The sequence below is a fragment of the Panthera uncia genome (assembly GCF_023721935.1).
Source record: "Panthera uncia isolate 11264 chromosome A1 unlocalized genomic scaffold, Puncia_PCG_1.0 HiC_scaffold_17, whole genome shotgun sequence".
Taxonomy (NCBI): domain Eukaryota; kingdom Metazoa; phylum Chordata; class Mammalia; order Carnivora; family Felidae; genus Panthera; species Panthera uncia.
In genome coordinates, this window is record NW_026057577.1 from 37,622,270 (window position 1) to 37,641,751 (window position 19,482).

The window sequence follows — 19,482 nt, forward strand, 5'->3', positions numbered from 1 at the left end:
TTCTGATATTTTTTCATCTGCCTTTTCTTCTTTCTTCCTCATTCTATCCCTCTGGCTCTGTTTTTCTCTCCCACTGTGTCCCGGTCCCAGTTTCTGACACCTCCCCCACCCCCAGAGCTGTCCACTATCTCCCCTTCTCTCCTCCCTCCTTCTTGGCCTCTTTCCTCCTTGTTCATGGATGTTCTCCCTTCACCTCCAAGACATCTCAAAACCTGAGAATCTGGCCTCACTTCCTCTTCCATATTAGAAAGAACCCCCTAAACACAAGCCCACTGATTTCAGTCCTGGCTAGGTTCAGTGTTCCAAACAGGAGGAAGGACTCCCTGCCCCCAACCCTCCAAATGAAGACCTAGAGAAGTAAAAAGACATAGCCTAGTGTAATGGAGGGATGGCTTTGCATTCTGACATCTTTCTCTTCCCTAAATGATTAATAGTGTTTATAGATAGAAGGGCTTATTCTACTCAAGCCTAACACTGGAAAGTCATGGGTGTTAAGTGCATCCTGCTTAATCAGTGGTCCAACAGTCTCCACAAACATAAGATTAATTGTTCTCATAACAAGGCTCTCCCTTGGCACAAGTCCCAAGCCCAGCAGGGATTTGTTTTGTCGAGTCACACGGAAGGAATAGCCCAGCCCAAAGCTGGCAAACTTTTCTTCTCTCTTCAAGAGAACTGGTGTGACAATATTTGATTGCAAAGCACAAAGCACTTTACACAGTGATAGAGAACACAGGATGGGTGACTGTAGAATTTTTTTTAAGAGCTTGCTGAGATATGCCTCACAAGCCTTGCAGTTCACTCATTTTAAGGTGTACAGTTCAGGGGCACCTGGCTGGCTTAGTCAGAAGAGTGTGCAACTCTTGGTCTCGGGGTCATGAGTTTGAGCTCCACATTGGGTGTGGAGATTACTTTAAAAAGTGTATAATTCTGTGGGGTTTTTTTTATATTTTTATTTATTTTTGAGAGAGAGAGAGAGACAGTGTGCGAGTCAGGGAGGGGCAGAGCGAAAGGGAGACACAAGATCCGAGGCAGGCTCCAGGCTCCGAACTGTCAGCACAGAGCCCAATGCGGGGCCCGAACCCGGGAACCTCAAGATCATGACCTGAGCCAAAGTCGGAGACCCAACTGACTGAGCCACCCAGGCGCCCCCGTGTTTTTTTAAATATAGTCACAGGTATGTGCAACCATTACCACAACTTTATATCATTTCCTCACCTCCAAAAGAAATCCTGTACTCTGTGACCAGCACTCCAAAACCCTTTTCATCCCCAACCCCTAATCTACTTTCTATCTTTACAGATTTGTCTATTCTGGACATTTCACATAACTGGAATTATATAACACTGTCTTTTGTACCTGGCTCCTTTCATTTGGTGTAATGTTTTCCAGGTTTATGCATGTTCTAGCACGTCTCAATACTTCATTCCTGTTATGGCCGAATAACATGCTACTATACAGATACACCACGTTTTGTTTGTCCATTCGTCAGTCAATGGGCGTTGGGGTTATTTCCACCCTTTGGCTATTATGAATAATGCTGCTCTAAACATTTGTGTACTAGTTTTCACGTAGACATATGTTTTCATTTCTCCTGGGTATGAACTAGGAGTAGACTTACTGCATCATATGCTACTTCTGGTTAATCATTCAAGGAACCAGCAGACTATTTTCCAAAGGAGCTGCACCCTATTACCTTCCCACCAGCAACTGCATCAAAGTTTCAGTTTTCTACACTCTCACCAACACTTGTTATCTGTTTGGAATGGTTTTTTGATCCTGCAACTATAGCTTCAAAACGTCAAACATACATGCACAGCACACATATAGACAATCATCACCAGAGAACACACATAAAACTACCAAGTCATGCATACCGGCATATACCAGCACATACCTCTAGAGTTCACATATGTATACATAGAACCCCGCATAGACATTTACAATCACGAGCTCATGTACAGTCACAGTGCACATGCCTGTCAGTGCATAGACTCACATGTAGGAATATAATCAGATGTACAGTAGACCAGTGCTGTCACACATGTGCATACGATTGTCATGGGTTGTGAACAAGCATGCACACAGAACCAGAGACACGTGCACTCAATAACGCATTCACTCTTGCCTGAACACACATATACAAATGACAGTTGTGCCCACAAAAGCAGAGTCCTAAAAAAGCCACACATATATAGTTATCATCACTTACGGGGGTGGTAACTGAACATAAATTGAGTGTATTTACTCTGGATGACAAGGAGATGATTGAGATTACCTTAGTCCTTGGTGTACTGGGTAGGAAGATGTTTTCATTCATTTATTTGTTCTTTAAGCTACAAGTATGTATTGGGCACATAGAAAACACAGTGATGAACAAGACATAGTCCCAGCCCTCATGGAACTTATAGTCTAGTGGTGGGGCAGTCAACTGTGGTGTATGTCAAGAAGGAAATAAATAAGGTAATATGATAAATAGGCAAGGTGCCAGGATAGTAGTTTCCAAGTATTTTTAGCAGTGTTGCTCGCTCTTTCATCCTGGCGAAGTGAACATTATTCAGATTCACCTTCCATAAGTCACTGGATAAACTGGTGTGTGTGTGTGTGTGTGTGTGTGTGTGTGTGTGTGTGTATTAATACTAGCATTATTAAGAGTGTGGGCTCAGGACCTAGACTACCCTGGTTTAAAATTTGGTTTCTTTCAAATTGGGTGATCCGCAAATTCTCATCTGCAATTAGGGATGCCCATAGTACCTTTAGTAAGGATTAAATTAGCTGATACTTGTAAAGCACTTAAAAGTGCCTAGCCAGTGTCAAGTTCTCATTAGTAGCCATGATATCATTTTCTGAGTGTAGGTTTCCATAGAGGGAGCAAGTGCACTGGGAGGTGGGTCGGGAGAGGCTGGGGGAATAGATCAAGGAGCCCAGTAGTGTCCTGTTGACCAGCTACTGGATGAGTCTTCATCTTCTACCATGTTGGAGCAGTTGTTGGGAAGGCAGCCCTGGCATGCCACCCTGGCAGGCCATAAACCAGTCCATCCCCACCTCACTGCCTCCAGCCACAAACCACAGAGAAGATGCATGATGCGTGGCACTGGGCAAGGCTCTTGGTTTTCAGCTGCATCGGGCCTTTCTGCAGCAGCTCTGCTGTGGGCCTGGCGTGTAGCATTCACTGGTTCTGCTTGACTGTCTTTTCTGTGTAGGTCAGCACTTACCATCCCATACCTGGCTCCCCAGGACATTCCGCAGCCATCGTCAATCTGTCCAGCTCCCAGCAACACCTCTCAGCAAACATGTGAGTAACAAGCTCAGCTCTCCACCCCCGGGTCCTGGCCAGAGAGGCCGCTTTTGCCACCCCTCTGCCTTCAAGCATCACCACTCCCAGACCATCCCATACAGAGAGACAACAAATCCCTTCCTTTATATCCTTCAAAGGAAATAATGCTGAAAAACAGATTGGCAAGCCACATCATCCTAGCTCATTATTTTACAAAAGTAGAAAGGAACTGGAAGACTAGACACCAAAACATTGCTGGGAGATTGGATACTGAGCAATTTCTGTTGTCTTCTTCTAGATTCAAAATGTTGGGTCATAAATAGATGTTGAAATATAGCATTTTGGTGGAGGGAAACCCTGTAGAAGAGAACACCCTGCCCAGCCCCTTTGATAAAACCTTCCAGTGTCTCATAGTCCTTGGAGTCTAGAGGGACTTCTTGATGTCCAGCCTGAGGCCATACATTGGTAACCTGAATCTGGCAAGCCCACATGGGTTACTTTTAATGCTTTTAGTCACTTCCACACCCTCGCTGTGTCTTCACCCCTGGCTTATAACTAGATGTTATCTGCCTGACGCCTGTGTAGACTGCAAACTGGAAAGTCACGACTCTAACCCAAGGACATTTTGCGATGTTACAAACCCATCATCGCCCTCCATCCCGCCATGCAGCCAGCATTCCACTGTCTGCTAACAAACTAAAATCAACTCCTACCTCCCCTCCCCAATGTCTGCTTCCCTGCCTACATTAAGCTAGCTCCTCTGGCCATTCCTGGGAATCAAATATGCCCCCACTCTCAGCAGAGGGAACAGATCAGAGAGTCTTCTGTTCTGACCTCTCCTTTCCCTTCACTTGCTGGCTGCAAACATGTTCTGGGGTGATACATTAAGCAGTATGAAAAAGCATCCTGGGCAGAGCCATAACTTCTAGGTTTGAGACCAGGCTCTGCCACTGATTCTGGGTCACCAACTCCTTTCTCTATCCTAGTCCAGTTTCCCCATTGTCAAAACGCCAAGGTGGCCTAAATTAGTGATCTGAAGCTGTGTGGCACTCTGTGGAAGAGCAGGGATGTTGGCCCGTCCAGTGCTACTTCTATCACTATAGGTCCTATCACTATCACCTGCCTTCCATACCGACATTTCACCATAAAGAAGTTAGTTATTTCTAACCACTGGGTCAGTGGTTCCATTTCCCTTCACTCTTTGCTGGCTCCATGCCCTCCTCCAGGCACGTTCCCCTTCTTCACCCAGTTCCCTTGTCTCCCCAGGTTTGTGGCCCTGCACTCCTACTCAGCCCATGGACCCGATGAGCTGGACCTACAGAAGGGAGAAGGCATCAGGGTCCTGGGCAAGTACCCAGACGGCTGGCTCAGGGGCGTCTCCTTGGTCACTGGGCGGGTTGGCACCTTCCCCAACAACTATGTCATCCCCATTTTCAGGTGCGTGCCCTCTATTCTCGGGCAGCAGAGGTCGGGTCCACTAGGCCCGGGGCCATGTGTGGTTTCACTGCTCAAGGACTCAGTGCTCCTTCGGAGCATAGGCCAAGAAATGGCCTTAGTAACCCCCTAACACTTTTTTCTTTAATTGTAGAAAGTTATCTTTTTTAGAGTTCTTCACATTTTACAAGCACTTTCACATCTTTTAACTCACTGGATATGTTCAAGAGTCCCTCCTGTTAAGGGAGATGTGATTTTACAGATGAGGAAAGTGATGTACAGAGTTAAGCAACCTGCTCAAGAGCTGGGTTTCAGGTTTTCTATAGTATGAACCCCCAAAATTCATATCCTGCACCCCAACTCTCCTGTATAGCCGAATAATGGGAGCCTGTGATAATCAGAAGACCCCTCAGAGCACCTCAGGAAACTTCCTAAGACACTAGGCCAGTAGGCAGAGTTTCCATGACTCAGACCACGACCTGTCCATCCACACCCCAGGCCAAAGGCTGGTTACCCTGTAGGTCCCTGTCCCTAACAGCGTTCCCAACTTTTTTCATTCTCCAGCACACCTGACCCTTTCACTTAAACCACCACCACAGATCCCTGCACTGCCCATGGCTCCGCCTTCCTCCTCCCCACATCCACCCAGGCACAGCCTGTCACAAGGCAGTGAGGCCATCCCCACACATCAAACACTGTCTCTATGACATAACTCCAAGGAAAGTGACAATCCATTGTACTCTCTGGGGGGGGTCAGAGCTGAAGTCCTATGTCCAGTTTGGGGGAGCTTCATAAAGGTGGGGCACAGTGTCCGGAGGAGGGCCACAAAGATGGTGAGGAGACAGAACACTACACCACAGTAGACAGTCATAGAAACACTAGGATAAAGCTACAGAAGACAGGGTCAGAGGGACCATAACAAGCCGTGGAGACAGGAAATCTATTCCATGAGGGGAAAGTGAACCAGTGGATACAACTTAGAAGTTGGATCCGTAAAAGTTTGCACATTCTAACGCATAGATTTTTTTCCAATAAGGTTGGCTGGTGAGGTGGTAGGACCCCCTTTCTAGGAAGAGTACAGGCAAAGTCTGGGTTTCCATATATCCAGGCTTAGATAAAAAGATTTCTTCACATGGCAGAAAGTTGAACCAGAATTTATCTCCTTCAGTGGAAGGTTCTTGGGATTTGTTAGAAAGTTGCAAAATCTCCAAAGGCAAACTAAGGGTGTCTATAACTGATGCTGTAGTCAACAAATATTTATCAAGCATAAACTATGTGTCAGGCACCTTTTTAGACACAGGAGAAACACCAGTGGACAAAACACACAAAATCTCTGCCCACCAGAAGTTACATTCTAGTGGTACAGACAGATAATAAACAAGGTATATAAGTAATGTAAATGGTGTGTTAATGGTAAAGGCCAAGAAGAAAAACAAGAAAAGGATAGAATTAGTAGAGGTGGTGATTAAAATTTTAATAGGTTGGTCAGGGATGGCCTTACTGAGAAGAAGGAAATGAGGCAGGTGTATTCCAGACCAAGGAACAGCAAGTACAATTGCCCTGAAGTAGGAGTGAGCCTGACATGAAGACCAGTAGGACTGGTTTAGAGCAAGTCAGGGGGATGTTAGCAGGAAATGAGGTCAGAATGGTAACAGGTGAGCCAGATCATATAGAATTTCCTAGGTCATAATGAGGAATTGGCTTTAACGCTATGGCAAGGTTTTGAGCGTAAGAGTGACATGATTTAACTTACATTTTAACCAAAATCCCTGTAGTTGCTGGGTTGAGAGTAAGCTGTAGAAAGGAAATATGGAAGCAGAGAAACTAATTAAGAAGATACTGTAATATTCTGGGGGAGAAGTGATGGTGCATGGAGCCAAGGCATTAGCCAAGGAGGCAGGGAGAGGTGGTTAGATTCTGGATATACTCTAAAGGTAGACACTGCAGGATTTTCTGACAAATCAAATATCAGGTGTGAAAGAATAGAGGAGTAAGGTGAGTCCTAGTTTTTTGCCCCAAGTAACTGGAAAATGGAGTTGCCTTTTACTGAGCTAGAGGGGGAAACCAAGAGGAATGGGTTCTGAGATGTGAGGGGAAGCAAAAGCTCAGTTTGCAGCAGATTAAGTCTTAGATGCCTGTTAGCAATCCTGGTAGAGATGTTGGCAAATGGTTGAGTATACAAGCCCAGCATTTAAGGAAGAAGGTCCAGGCTTGAGAACGTATTTAAAACCCTAGGACTAGATGAGACCATTGTGGTAGGATCAATTGCATTAGAGAGAATGACAGTGAGCCAGAAGCCAAATTTTATGTGTGTGTGTGTGTGTGTGTGTGTGTGTGTGCGTGTATATAATTTACTGTCAAGTTAGCTAACATACAGCGTATGCAGCATGCTCTTGGCTTCAGGATTAGATTCCCTTGTTCATTGCTTACATATAACACCCAGGTCCCAACAAATGCCCTCCTCAATGCCCATCACCCATTTTCCCCTCCCCCCCACCCCCATCAACCCTCAGTTTGTTCTCTGTATATTTAAGAGTCTCTTATGTTTTGCCTCCCTCTCTGTTTGTAACTATTTTTTTCTTCCCTTCCCCCATGGCCAGAGAGTAAAATCTTCATGGAATGAGTGGAGAGGCTGAGAGAGGAAATGGTGACAAAGTGATGCGAGAGGTGGTCAAGTCTGATACTATGAGTCAAAGCTGGGAAGGATTGAGGAGGGTGGGGGAATGGTCTAGAGGTGCCAATGAAGAGCAAGAAGGATATCTACCCTAACTCAGGAACACTTTCTTCCATGGGATCTGACATCAATTCTGTAAGGCCCATGTCTGCTACTAAAGCATTTGCTTATGCATCACGCCTTAGCCCAGTGTCCTGGTTATTCCATGAAAACATCATTAGAATAAGTGTGACCATATAATTTATCATCCAAACTAGGACACCTTTTTTTAATCTTTTTTAATCTTTTATTTTTGAGAGAGAGAGAGAGAGAGGAAGAGAGACAGAAGGAGACACAGAATCCAAAGCAGGCTCCAGCCTCTGAGCTGTCAGCACAGAGCCCAACACGGGGCTTGAACTCATGAACCATGAGATCATGACCTGAGCCAAAGTCAGATGCTTAACTGATTGAACCAACCAGTCACCCCCAAACTAGGACACTTTTAAGAAAAGAAGGGGACACACACACACACACACACACACACTTTTAATACACCAGGAGAGCAGGTATAAACTAAGACTCTCCTAGGAAAATCTGGACAAATGGTTACCCTCACTAGAATCCATGGAGGATTCCATTCCAGTGTATTCCAAGGCTCCAGCTTCCCTTTCTCTCCTTGGCTTTTCTCCTAGGTACATGTATTGTGTCCTTAGGCAAGCCATGAGCTATCTAGATTCGTCTGTTCAGAGACAGCCACATCAGACAGTGGATGGAGTTTCAGCCATAGGTTGCCATTGAATCTGTCCCTCCCCTCCAGTTGATAGAATCCTGAACATATGTGTATACTGAGGTGCTACTTACGTGGATGTGGGTTTTGCTTCTAGGGAACCAACATTTCCAAAAAGAGCAAATCCCTGTCAGAGTATATTCTCCTGACAGCTGTTAAGTGACAGAGGATTGGTGCTCTCTCTGTGTGAAGTTCTCCTTGATGGTCCTCTGATGCAAAGGAAGGTCCCATCACCAGTAATCTTAGACATGGGTCTACGATGCCCGATTTATCTACCTGGGAGCAGCTCATCCTTGTTGTTAGCCACCCTCTCCTTTTGCTTCTTGGGGCTGAATGATGTGGTCCTTTGTCAGCTTAGTTTCCACTCCTTTTAGCAGGCTGTGTTAGGACTGAGTGGGTTGGACTACATGTGCAAGGCCCCTTTCTGCTCTTTGGTTCTGCATGTGTGTGAGGTTTTCTTCCCATCTCTGTTTTCTGTTTGCAGCGATGCCTCTCACCACCAGCAGCCCCCTTGGGCTAGAAGGCAGCCTTTTATAAAAGAGCCAGGGCTCGAAAGTATGAGGTCCCTCCCCCCTGAGCACTGGAACCTTTGCTTTATTAGCATTATGCCCCAATGAACTGGGCCTGCCAGAGCTTGGGGACTGACTCTTTAGAAAGACTAGTGCTGACCCAAATGCCAGGGTTTTAAGATTCAGCAAGTGAGCCTTTTAATTCCCAAGAGAATAAAAGGCAGCTGTGCCCTCCAGAGCGCCAGCCCTCTCTCAGTGCTAGATAGTGACACCCACCTGTCCAGCCGAGTTGACCACAAGTAAATCTCTGCCACCATGACATGCTTTCCCAGGCCCTGGAGGCAGCCACAGGCTCAGAATGCGCAGAACGTTTGTCAAGTTTCCATCTAAATACCCTCTGACTAGAGTCAACATACTTTTCCTCCTTCAGGCATAGTCTTGGTGGGAGGCACAAGTTTTTTTAAGGCTTAAGTTTTCTTAAGCCTCTCTTTTCGGAGGCTTAAGAAACTAGCTCCTCCTTCTCATGTCCCCCTCCTCCTCCTCTCTATCCTGCTCTTCCTCCTATCCTCCCTCTCCTCCTCCTCCCATCACCGCAGCTAAGAAACAGGCTCAGCCCATCTGAGGCTCTCTCTTATGGCTTGGAAGCTTGAACCAGAGAGGAAAGAAGGTGGTTGCAGTTGAAGACCTTTCATGGCAAGAACACAATCAGCAACGTCTGATCAGACCCCTGCCCCCTATCTCAGATATCTGCTGCCAGACTCTCAGCAGCCTCCCTCAGTTCCTGTTTCCAAGGCCTCTCTGCCCCTCATGTTCTCCCAACACAGTCCCTTCTGTCCAGTAGCCAGGATATTCCTCTTTCTTAACAACCTTCACCAGGCACATGTGCCCCCCTGGTGCCTTATGGATGGAAAAAGCAATACAGGGGCCAACACTCGGTTCTTTGAACTTTCTATACAGAACTATATAAAGTTGCCAGGGTGCAAGCTGTCCCTTACCAGGAGGCTGCTGCCAGTGGTGAGTACAGTAGAGCTGCAAATGCCCCTTCACATACGGTGGGGGGAGGGGGCTAGGTCTTATGGATTCCTATCACAGACAGGAAAGGGGACATAGACCTGCACACTCAAAGCAGCACAATGGAGCAAGTTGGAGGCAATAGCACTCCTTCCCCCCCAAACCCCTCTTTCAGTCTCTCCATCTGGAAAACAAGGATCAGAATGTTTGCAGGTCTGGAGTGTAATGGGGATTAATTAATATATGTTCACAAAGTACTTTGATATTAGAAGAAAGCGCTGGGTAAGTGCTGAGCTTTTTGCCAAAAGACAGAGAGGGACTCCTGTTGGAAGGAGGACTTTGGATTTAACAGTTTTTGGAACCTGACCTAGTGCTGGGCTCAGAAAAATCAGGTTGCAGCTCGGTCTATCAACAGTCATTCAGAGAAGAGACTTGTGGAATAAGGCTGGCTTGGGCCTAATTAACTGTATTCTGTGCTTGCTGCTGCTGGGAATGGTTATGGAACCTGTCTTTCCTGTGGCCAGCCCATTTTACAGCATCCAACACCTTGAGGCCCCCCCATTCAAAAAACAGGCAGATCTAGCACATGACCATGGAGGCCAAGGCCAAGGATTTCTCTCCACTGCCAGCCCTTAGCTCCAGAATGGAGTGGGAGCTCTTACTGGCAGGAAGCCTGCACCCCTTTACTGACGACATCATTAGGGACCAGAGGCAGGTTGATGGCTGTGGATAGAAGTCCCATCACTGTAAGCATCATTCCTGGGCATTTGGCTGCATATGCTTCTTGGGCAGAGTTGGTCACGTTAAATAACGCCTTACCTATCTTTGTACCACTGGCTGGCTCGTTGTTAAGCTCCATATCGCTTTTTTCAGCCAAAGAAGGAGAGAAAAGGAGGAGAAGAAATAAAGGGAAATGACTGTAGGCATTAAAGGGAAGGCCATCAGGGAGGGCATCTCTGAGCCAGGGTCTTGGTTGAGTTGGTTGTTCCCAGGGAGGTTATTTCATCATCCGAGTGACAAGCTGATCGATGGACTACTCAATCGGGGCTGTGATTTTGGGGTAGGATTGGTAAAAGGGCAAGAAGGGCATGTAAAATGGCAGCCATTCCCCATAGGGTTCAGGGAGGAGCAATCTGGAAGCAAGTGACTGGAGATTGGTGTTTTATAAAACTTTAATACTAGTCTTAAAAGCCAGAACCCAAGGCTGAAAAGGGAGGGTCTTCCAAAGGCATGTGTAGGGCCTCCCCACTGCTTCAGTTTGTTTCTTTCAAGCAGGATTCAGGGCTTACCTTGCTACCTAAACGATGAACACTCTCCCTAGCCAGGAGGGAGTGTGCTCAGTGGTAAGACGGTGATCTTTTCAGTGGTAGAGGAGAGGGCCAGCCTGGACCTGGGTTCAAATCTCAGGTCTTGTAGCTGCTTGGCCAAGTAACTGTAAGCCTCTATTTTCTTATCCATAAAATAGTGGCACTTGAGGTGCCTGGGTGGCTCAGTTGGTTGAGCGTCCAACTTCGGCTCAGGTCATGATCTCGTGGTTCACGAGTTTGAGCCCTGCATCAGGCTCTGTACTGACAGCTCAAAGCCTGGAGCCTGCTTCAGATTCTGTGTCTCCCTCTCTCTCTGCCCCTCACCTGCTCATACTCAGTGTCTGTCTGTCTCTCTCTCTCTCTCAAAAATAAAAACATTTTTAAAAATTAAAACAAAAATAGTAGCACTAATAGTACGTACCTCAGAAGGCTGTTGTGAAGAACCCACAAGATAATGGGGGCAAAGCACTGCCCAATGCCCAGCATACAGTAAGTGCTCAACATGTGTTAGCCCAAACAACTGGCATCAGTGCTGAAAGCATCATGGAAATCATTCAACAAACTTTTGATAAGCAACAGATGCAGAACACAAAGCATATAAAATAAGGCATAAAATATCTCTGCCTTCCCTGAGTTTAGAATCAAAGGGGAAAGTCACAGAATGAATAGGAAATCAGAACCACAAAACGAGTTGAACATGTACAAGACCTTGTGCTCCAAACTCTTGGGGTTAGGAGTGATTAGAGCTGGAATGAAAGATGACCTAAGTCAAGTGTTCTCGTTCCAATGGGGCCTCAGTATGAGCCCCTCTCCCTGCCCTCTGCACACCTGCACAGTTGCCCAGCTGTAAATCGTGAGACCCACATGATCAAGCCCGTGTGGTTAATAAAGGGAGCATATATGATAGGAAGGGGGTGAAGAGAGACCACATTCAGTATATGGTTGAGAGCTTTTTTAAATAGGACTCATAACTGAACGTTTTCTTTATTTCTTCTCTTTAAAATGCTTGCAACAACCAGAAAGACATCTAGTTTTCCAGATTCTCGGAGTCCTGGTCTCTACGCCACATGGACGTTATCCAACTCCTCTGTGTCCTCCCAAGGCAGCATTTCAGAAGGTGATCCCCGGCAGAACCGTCCCTTCAAGTCCGTCTTTGTGCCCACCGCCATAGTCAACCCCGTGAGGAGCACAACCAGCCTGGGGACTTTAGGACAGGGCTCTCTTCGGAGATCCGGGAGGAGCAGCATGAGAAAGAGTAAGTGGTGGCAGAGAGGTACGTGCCTACAGCTAAGTGATGGGGGGATCTGGCTCTGGGGTAGACAGAGTACATTTTGCAAAAGGAGGATACTGGCTTTAAAACAAGCCTCTGTAAAGAGTGCTTTTAATTCCCAAATAGTGACTGGTCTTATTGGATGAAGCCAGACCGACTTAAGGTCACTGCCCTTGGTCACTCCACACATGTATACTGAATGGTGGGGATGGTAGCAGCCCGGAGTGCCAGCATATAATTAGAACACAGCCAAGGTGGATGCTGGCTGTAGTTAAGACAGAACGAGCAAAGTACTTGCTGGATCAGGGCTTCTCTGCTCCAGGGAACCCCGCAGGGATGCTAAAAGGGAAACACGGGAAATATCGGGGAGGTGGGCGGGGAAGAGGGGGGTAAAGAGGGTTGAAGAGTCAATGCTGAGAGTCCCCAAATCTTGCTTTGTTATTTGACTAATATATACATGAGGTTAAAACCATTTTTATTGTACAAAAGGAAGTCTCCTTCATATCCATAACCCCTGTCCCCAGTGCTCTTCTGTGTATATAAATAGTATCTCGTAATCATACCCACCACATGCACTGTTCTGCAGCTTGCTGTTATTTTACCTGTGTAACATCCACACTGCTCACATGGCAATGCTTTCATCCCCTAAAATATTGAACCACTACATAAGACCTCATTTTCAGGCACTTTAAAAAGGGTTTGGAACCCATTGTTCTACAAAACATGAAGGTTCTATATTTGCATACCTCTCTAGAAGACCACAAGCCAAGCCAAGTAAATTTGATTTATTCTACATTTTCTGATTTAAACTGGGCTCCACAGTCTATCTTAAAAAATGATTCAATATGAAAATGCAGTATGACCACTCAAAGCAAGAGGGTAACATGTGGGTCAGTATGCCACACAGGAAAAGGTCCCAAGAAAATTAAAATAGGTATCTTAGTCCTGCCCTCTCCCGGGGCTCTCACCTGACCACCTGCCCCACCACCATGTACTTGACCTCCCACTGTGTTGCCTCTACCCAGCTGCCCCTCCTCCCTCCTCCCTGCTGACCTTCCACCTCCTTCTCCCTGCCCACACACAAACGCCTCCTAAATAATCCCACCACAGAAGCCTGGGGCAAGTGACTGGACCTCATCAGCCTCCAGTTTTCTCATTTGCAAAATGGAAATAAAAATAATACCTGCCTGGGCGCCTGGGTGGCTCAGTCATTTAACCATCCAACTATTGACTTCAGCTCAGGTCATGATCTCACAGTTGTGAGATCGAGCCCCTGCTTCGGGCTCTACGCTGACAGAATGGAGGCTACTTAGGATCTTCTCTCCCCCTCTCTCCCTGCCTCTCCCCTACTCACACTCTGCCTGTCTGTCTGTCTGTCTGTCTCTCTGCGTCTCTCAAAATAAATAAACAAACATTAAAATCAGGGTATTGTGTGAATTTAATAAAAGAATCCATGTGAGACTGATGGCACCATGCCTGGCACATAATAAGGCTCAAGAAATAATAGCTGTTTTTATAGAGTGATCATTTTATCAGTACTATCATTGCTACTACAACTAAGCAGGCCCTCTTTGGCCCATCCAGTGTGTGAGTGACTCAGTGTTGAAACGTTCACACTCAGTCCACACCACTTATGAGTGCTGAGGCCTGTACCCCATTGGCAACCACTCACACTTCCTTTCACACACTGCCTCTACTTTTGCAAAGATCTTGCCGGACTTGGAGTTGTGACTGCACTGTATGCACGTGTAAATAAGAAAGCATTAAATCTCTTGGTGATAAGAACTGACAAGATAAACAGATGAGGCATAAAACCGATTTTTCACATGTTTCCAGGAGCCTAAGGACAGGCCTACACAGCGCTGCTTTGACTTTCTCAAGTCCTGGAGGCTTTCTCTCTCCCTTTTCCCCAAGGTGAGGCTGGTCCAGCTATCAATCTCACCACAGCAAAGACACATGACAGGAGAATTGACTGTGCACCCCATAGGGCTGTCAGTGGAAAAATAAATGTCTACATTGAAAGGGCAGACTTGTGTAAATGGCGCCTGGCTTGCTCACGGCAGCTGAGAACACCGACTGCGTTTAGTGAGCCTTCTGCTTTTCATGTTCACATCTGGCTTGAAGACGAGGCGTGACGCAGAACATGGTGTTGGCTCAGGCCCTCTGTGCTGGACACAAATGTCTGTGATTCACACACGTGTCCAGAGGCTATCACAAAGGACTAACAACTCTGACCGGACGTCACTGATGCTCCCTAAATGCTGGGAGACCCTTACGGAGAAGTGGACTGAGGTGCTTCCCAGGGGTGTGCCTCCTGTCTCCCCACAGAGTGCACTGAAGTCCCTATCATGTACGGGACACGTGCCCGAGAGATGAAAACAACGTATGTCCTGTCTTCCAGAGAATTTGAGGGGGAGGAATGGCTTCCTTTTACTGAGGGAAGATCATCTCCGTTAACAACAAAAACAGAACAAAACAAACAAAAAAAGCCCAAGGAAGGGATAAAACCATAGTCCTGGACCTTGTATTTTTCGGATTTGTTGTCCTTTACCCAAAAACAGTGAGAGTTAGAAACACGGGGCATTTATTATGTTCCAGGCACTGTCGTAACACTTTGCACACATCGTAAAATGTCGGCCTCCCAGCAGCCCTGTCAGGTGCTGGGTTTACACACGAGGGGCTGAGATGCAGAGAAGGAATGTGGCTGATCTGTCCCAGGCTCCCTGAGAGGAAGTCTGATTCCAGAACCTCTGTCATGGGACTTTGCAAAGCTCATCCATGCACAGCCCTCACTCTGGAACAGTCTTTCCAAATTTGCTTCCGTGTGGTGTCACGTTTGCCTGCACACTCTCTCCCTTAATTCCATTTGCCCTTCCGCCCCCAGCAAGGGCAATCCCGCCGCCCTATGCCTACCACTCCTGTTAGAATAGTCTTCAAGTAGCTGGTCAGAGCCCCCTCCTGCCCTCTCTGCTTCCCTCTTTCCCACCCTCTCATCCCTCCCAGTTGACTGACTCTTGTGTTTTCAATTCCTTCCATCTCTTTCTTTTGTTTCCTCTTTGGTTTGCACCCCTCTGTTTGCTTCTCACTGTGAAGCTGTCTCCTCAGGTTTGTGTTCTTCACTTTAAAACTTATAGGCCCCGAAGTGAGAGAGTAGGGGTGTGTGTGTGTGTGTGTGTGTGTGTGTGTGTGTGTGTGTGAGAGAGAGAGAGAGAGAGAGAGAAGGCAAATGGAAGTAATACACCTTCTGACACCACCCCCCCCCCCGGCCCCCCGCCAAACATTCAGCTAGCCAGTTATTTCCTGCCAGCATCAGCAAACAGCACTAAAAAAAGAATAAGGTCACCTTTGAAAGACCCTGCGAGAATGTGAGCACACTCAAATGGGGAAAGTACTTAACTATTCTGGGCTATCAGGACACACGGCCCACACAAGACCAAGCGAAGCCACTGTCAGCAGCCCCCGGTGCTGATATCTGTGTCCTGTAATTCCTCAGATGGATCCTTGCAGAGGCCCGTCCAGTCAGGGATCCCCGCCCTGGTGATGGGCTCCCTCAGACGCAGCCCCACCATGGTGGTACGGCCTCAGCAGTTCCCGTTCTACCAGCCGCAGGGGGTCCCCCCTGCCCCCTCCACGGTGGTGGCGGCAGAACTGGGACCGCAGCCCGCTCCCACCGGGGAGCCTGCCCTCACGTGTGTCAGCAGAGGCGGCGACACCAGGACCCGCTCAGCCGCCAGTTCCCTCATCATGGAAGGCAAGGAAATCCCCGTCAAGAGCGAGCCTCTACCTAAACCACCTGCATCCGCCCCACCATCCATCCTAGTGAAACCAGAAAACTCCAGAAATGGCAGCGAAAAGGTAGGAGTGAGGTGACATGAGGGGTGGGGCGTATGGAGTCTTTATATCCCTAACTTGACACAGCGTCCCAGCTCCCGAGGTTTGTTTTACCTGAACGAGGTATCAAAATTGCCTCAAAAGAATCCTCACACACAGTGTCCCCCCACACACCCCTCAGGCCACTGACACCCTCTTCAGATGTGTTACTGTATTCTCCTTCATGCCTCCTGAACGTTTCGTACGTGTTTCTTTCGAGGCCCAGAGGTAAGTTGGAAAAAACGTGGCTTTGTCATCAGCCTTCTCTTGATTGGAATTCCAGATCAGCTGCTTGCTGTCTGGTGTCTTAGCCAAAACACTTCACCTTTCTCAGACTCTTTTTGCTTAATCTGCAAAATAGCAGTACGAACAGGAACAGCCTCCTAGGACTGATGCAGAGATGAAACGAGATGAGATGTGTAAAGTACTTAAACGGGGCTTGATCATAAGCGTTCATGATATAGAAGAGGCCACTGAGACACAGGAGAAATTTAAGGAATTTATCAAAGTCACACCAAATTATAATGATTCCAACAACTAACTTTTACTGTAACCTCTATGGCAGAGTTCAGATCTTTTAACTTCTAGTTCAGGACTTTTCCCACTAGAAGCCATGGGTTTTTATAAAAGTTTTATGTTCTCAATAATATCCTTTTAAGGCAGGAGGAACAGCGAGATAGAGGAGGTGACATTAAGGAAATTAGGTGACTGTTATCTTTTAGTTTACTGACCATCACCTCCACCACCAGCCCCACCATGACCCATTCCAGGCCAAAAGGAAAGATGATGTGGTCTCCTCCTCTTTGCTAAGCATTTACTGAATGCTAACAACTTGGCAGGCACCGTGCTGACTACTGTGCATGCCTTATCTCATTTAATCCTGACAATAACCCTCTGAAGTGGTTATTTTAATTCTCAACAGCCCCCTCTAGTAGATATTATTATTGTCGTCCTCGTTTTAAAATGAGGAAAGGAAGCTTGAGGAGTTAAAGTGCTTTACCAAAAGACACACAGCTGACACATGTGTCTGGAGTAGAATCCAGATCTGATACAAAAACTCATGTTCTTAACACTAAGCTGTAAGCTTGTAAGGAAAAGCATTTGGAAAAAAAATGTTGACTGATATCAATGTTGGGAGTTCTTTTTCTGGATTTTAGCATTCAAATAATTCAGAGTTTTCTAGGCCCCAGTTGCCTTTTACCCCAAGCTGTTAGACACAGCCCTCACATTGTCAGCATTTAAGAAGTGCCCAGACCTCTGTGAGATGTGGTGAGGGTCAAAAGTATGAAGAAACTTGGATTTTCAGTGGGGGACACTAGGATCCAATGTCATAGGAAAGAAAAAGAAAGAAAGAAAGAAAGAAAGAAAGAAAGAAAGAAAGAAAGAAAGAAAGAAAGAAAGAAAAGAAAGAAAGAAGGAAGGAAGGAAGGAAGGAAGGAAGGAAGGAAGGAAGAAATTTCTAAGCAGTAGCACAGAACACTATCAAGCCCTAAATCAGGGCTGCGCTAAAGAAGTATCTGTTGGTACAAGGTAGCTCTATAACAGACAAGGAGAGGTGAAAGAAAGAGGGAGGAAAAAATCTTTAAAAATTAAAAAAATAAAATAAAAAGGAGGGAGGGAGAGAAGGGGCTTGGGCAACAGGAGACCATGCCTCCCCTATGAAGGAGTCCTGCTCATCAGCTCCAGACAGCTATTGCCAGAATGGGGCACAGGCCTCAATGTACCAGCTTTGATTTTTTAAGAGACATATGAAATTCTAATTTTTATATACAATCTCCCAATTTTATGTGTTGGCAACTAAATCAGACTCTCAAACATGCTGCAGACTAAATTCAAACAGCAGGAGTCCACTTTGCAACCTCTGCTCTGAGGATATAAGGCCATCATGAGACCTTTGAGTTGGAAGTCAGCAGGTGGGGGGCCTCAAGGAAGAGGTGGGCCTGGAGATAGGCCTGAAGGGCAGATGGTGTGGAGAGAGAGAAGGTGAACTTCTTGTACTTTCTGGAAGGAGCCATAACCTCTTGCCTCAGCCCTTTTCTCAAGTGACTGCCTCTCCCACTTCTCCTAGGTAATTTCTAATCGTTCTTCAGTTCTCAATTTAAATAGCTGTGGCTCTCGGAGGCCTTCCCCAGATGCCCCACTGCTGCTAGATAGGCCCCTGCGCTCCCCTAGAGGCTTCCGCACGTGTTACCACTGCCTGTCAGGGCAGTCTTGTTCCCTCTTGGGTCCGCAGCACCTAACAGCGCGGTGCATCCGAGACCCTCAGAGTAGACACAGGCGTTTGCGAGGGAACACAGAAATGAGGTGTTTTAAGTAGGGATATGTGTGGAGAAGCAGCAGGACTCAAGTACCAGGGAAAACCTCCCAGCTCCTGCCTCACCTGGGCCCCTGTGCTCTCCTTTCTCTTGCAGCAAGTCAAAACTGTGCGATTTCAGAATTACAGCCCTCCTCCGGCCAAACAGTACACCTCCCACCCCACGTCAGGAAAGCCTGAACAGCCTGCCATCCCCAAGGGGTCCCAGCCTGAAGCCGCCCCCTCAGGCCCAGAGATGACCGTCCTATTCGCCCACCGAAGCGGCTGCCATTCCGGACAGCAGACAGACCTCCGGAGGAAGTCGACTTTGGGCAAGACCACCACCCCAGTGTCCACTGCTTCGGCCACACAGACCGTGTTTCCCAGCAAATGAATCTACGGGTGGCTTTTCCCAGACCCCAAAGAGGTGAATTGCATTTAAATACAGTCTGCCTCCACTGGTGGCATCCTGCCATTCTTTGGGTTCTCGAGCTCGGGTCCTTGTTCTGCCAGCAGGTGGGAGAGGAAAGGCCGGGAGCAGGGTTCCTGCCCTGGGTGGGAAGATAGAGTGCATGGCCTTCTACACGTAATGTGTGATGCAGCAAGGCTGCTACTCAGACCAAGGAGTGGGAGACAGTCTTGCCCACCCTGTTCCCTCATCCCTTGTGTTCCGTGTAGCATTTCTATGGCACTCTCAAAGGGGCTTCACAATGGTGGGAATGTTGGCATTGCTTCTTTGACCTCATCACCATGTTCTCAACGAGCATTAGGACAGCTTCTGCCATCTTTGGGGCCTGTACGCTGACTGCTAGTGGCTGCCATACGTTGTTCCCTCCACAGAGTCATCATCCTGGCTGCCAAGGGAAAATTGGGGGAAGGATGTGTGGTGGATACTCTGATCTTCTGAGAACCCTCTAAAACCAAAGGGAGTCAGCTTAGTGGATTTGGTCCAAACAAGAAGGTCAGAGAGAAAGTGATGATCGATCACAATTTAAGCCTCTCGATCTGTTTCCCTACGTATAATCCTACACGACACATAAAGCAGGAAGCACAGAGCTGGGGGGTAGGGTCCTG

General features: G+C 47.1%; 1 protein-coding gene across 1 annotated transcript in view; it reads left to right on the top strand.

The window, feature by feature from the left end:
• Nucleotides 1-18,866, top strand: part of SH3RF2 (SH3 domain containing ring finger 2) — a 110,542-nt gene extending 91,676 nt beyond the window's left edge. Inside the window, exons 5-9 of the mRNA XM_049648542.1 lie at nt 3,201-3,292; nt 4,541-4,711; nt 11,995-12,230; nt 15,739-16,100; nt 18,527-18,866. Coding sequence (XP_049504499.1) covers nt 3,201-3,292; nt 4,541-4,711; nt 11,995-12,230; nt 15,739-16,100; nt 18,527-18,802 — 1,137 coding nt within the window. The 3' untranslated portion in view covers nt 18,803-18,866. The remainder of the gene's footprint in view (nt 1-3,200; nt 3,293-4,540; nt 4,712-11,994; nt 12,231-15,738; nt 16,101-18,526) is intronic.
• The last annotated feature ends 616 nt before the right edge of the window (nt 18,867-19,482 follow it).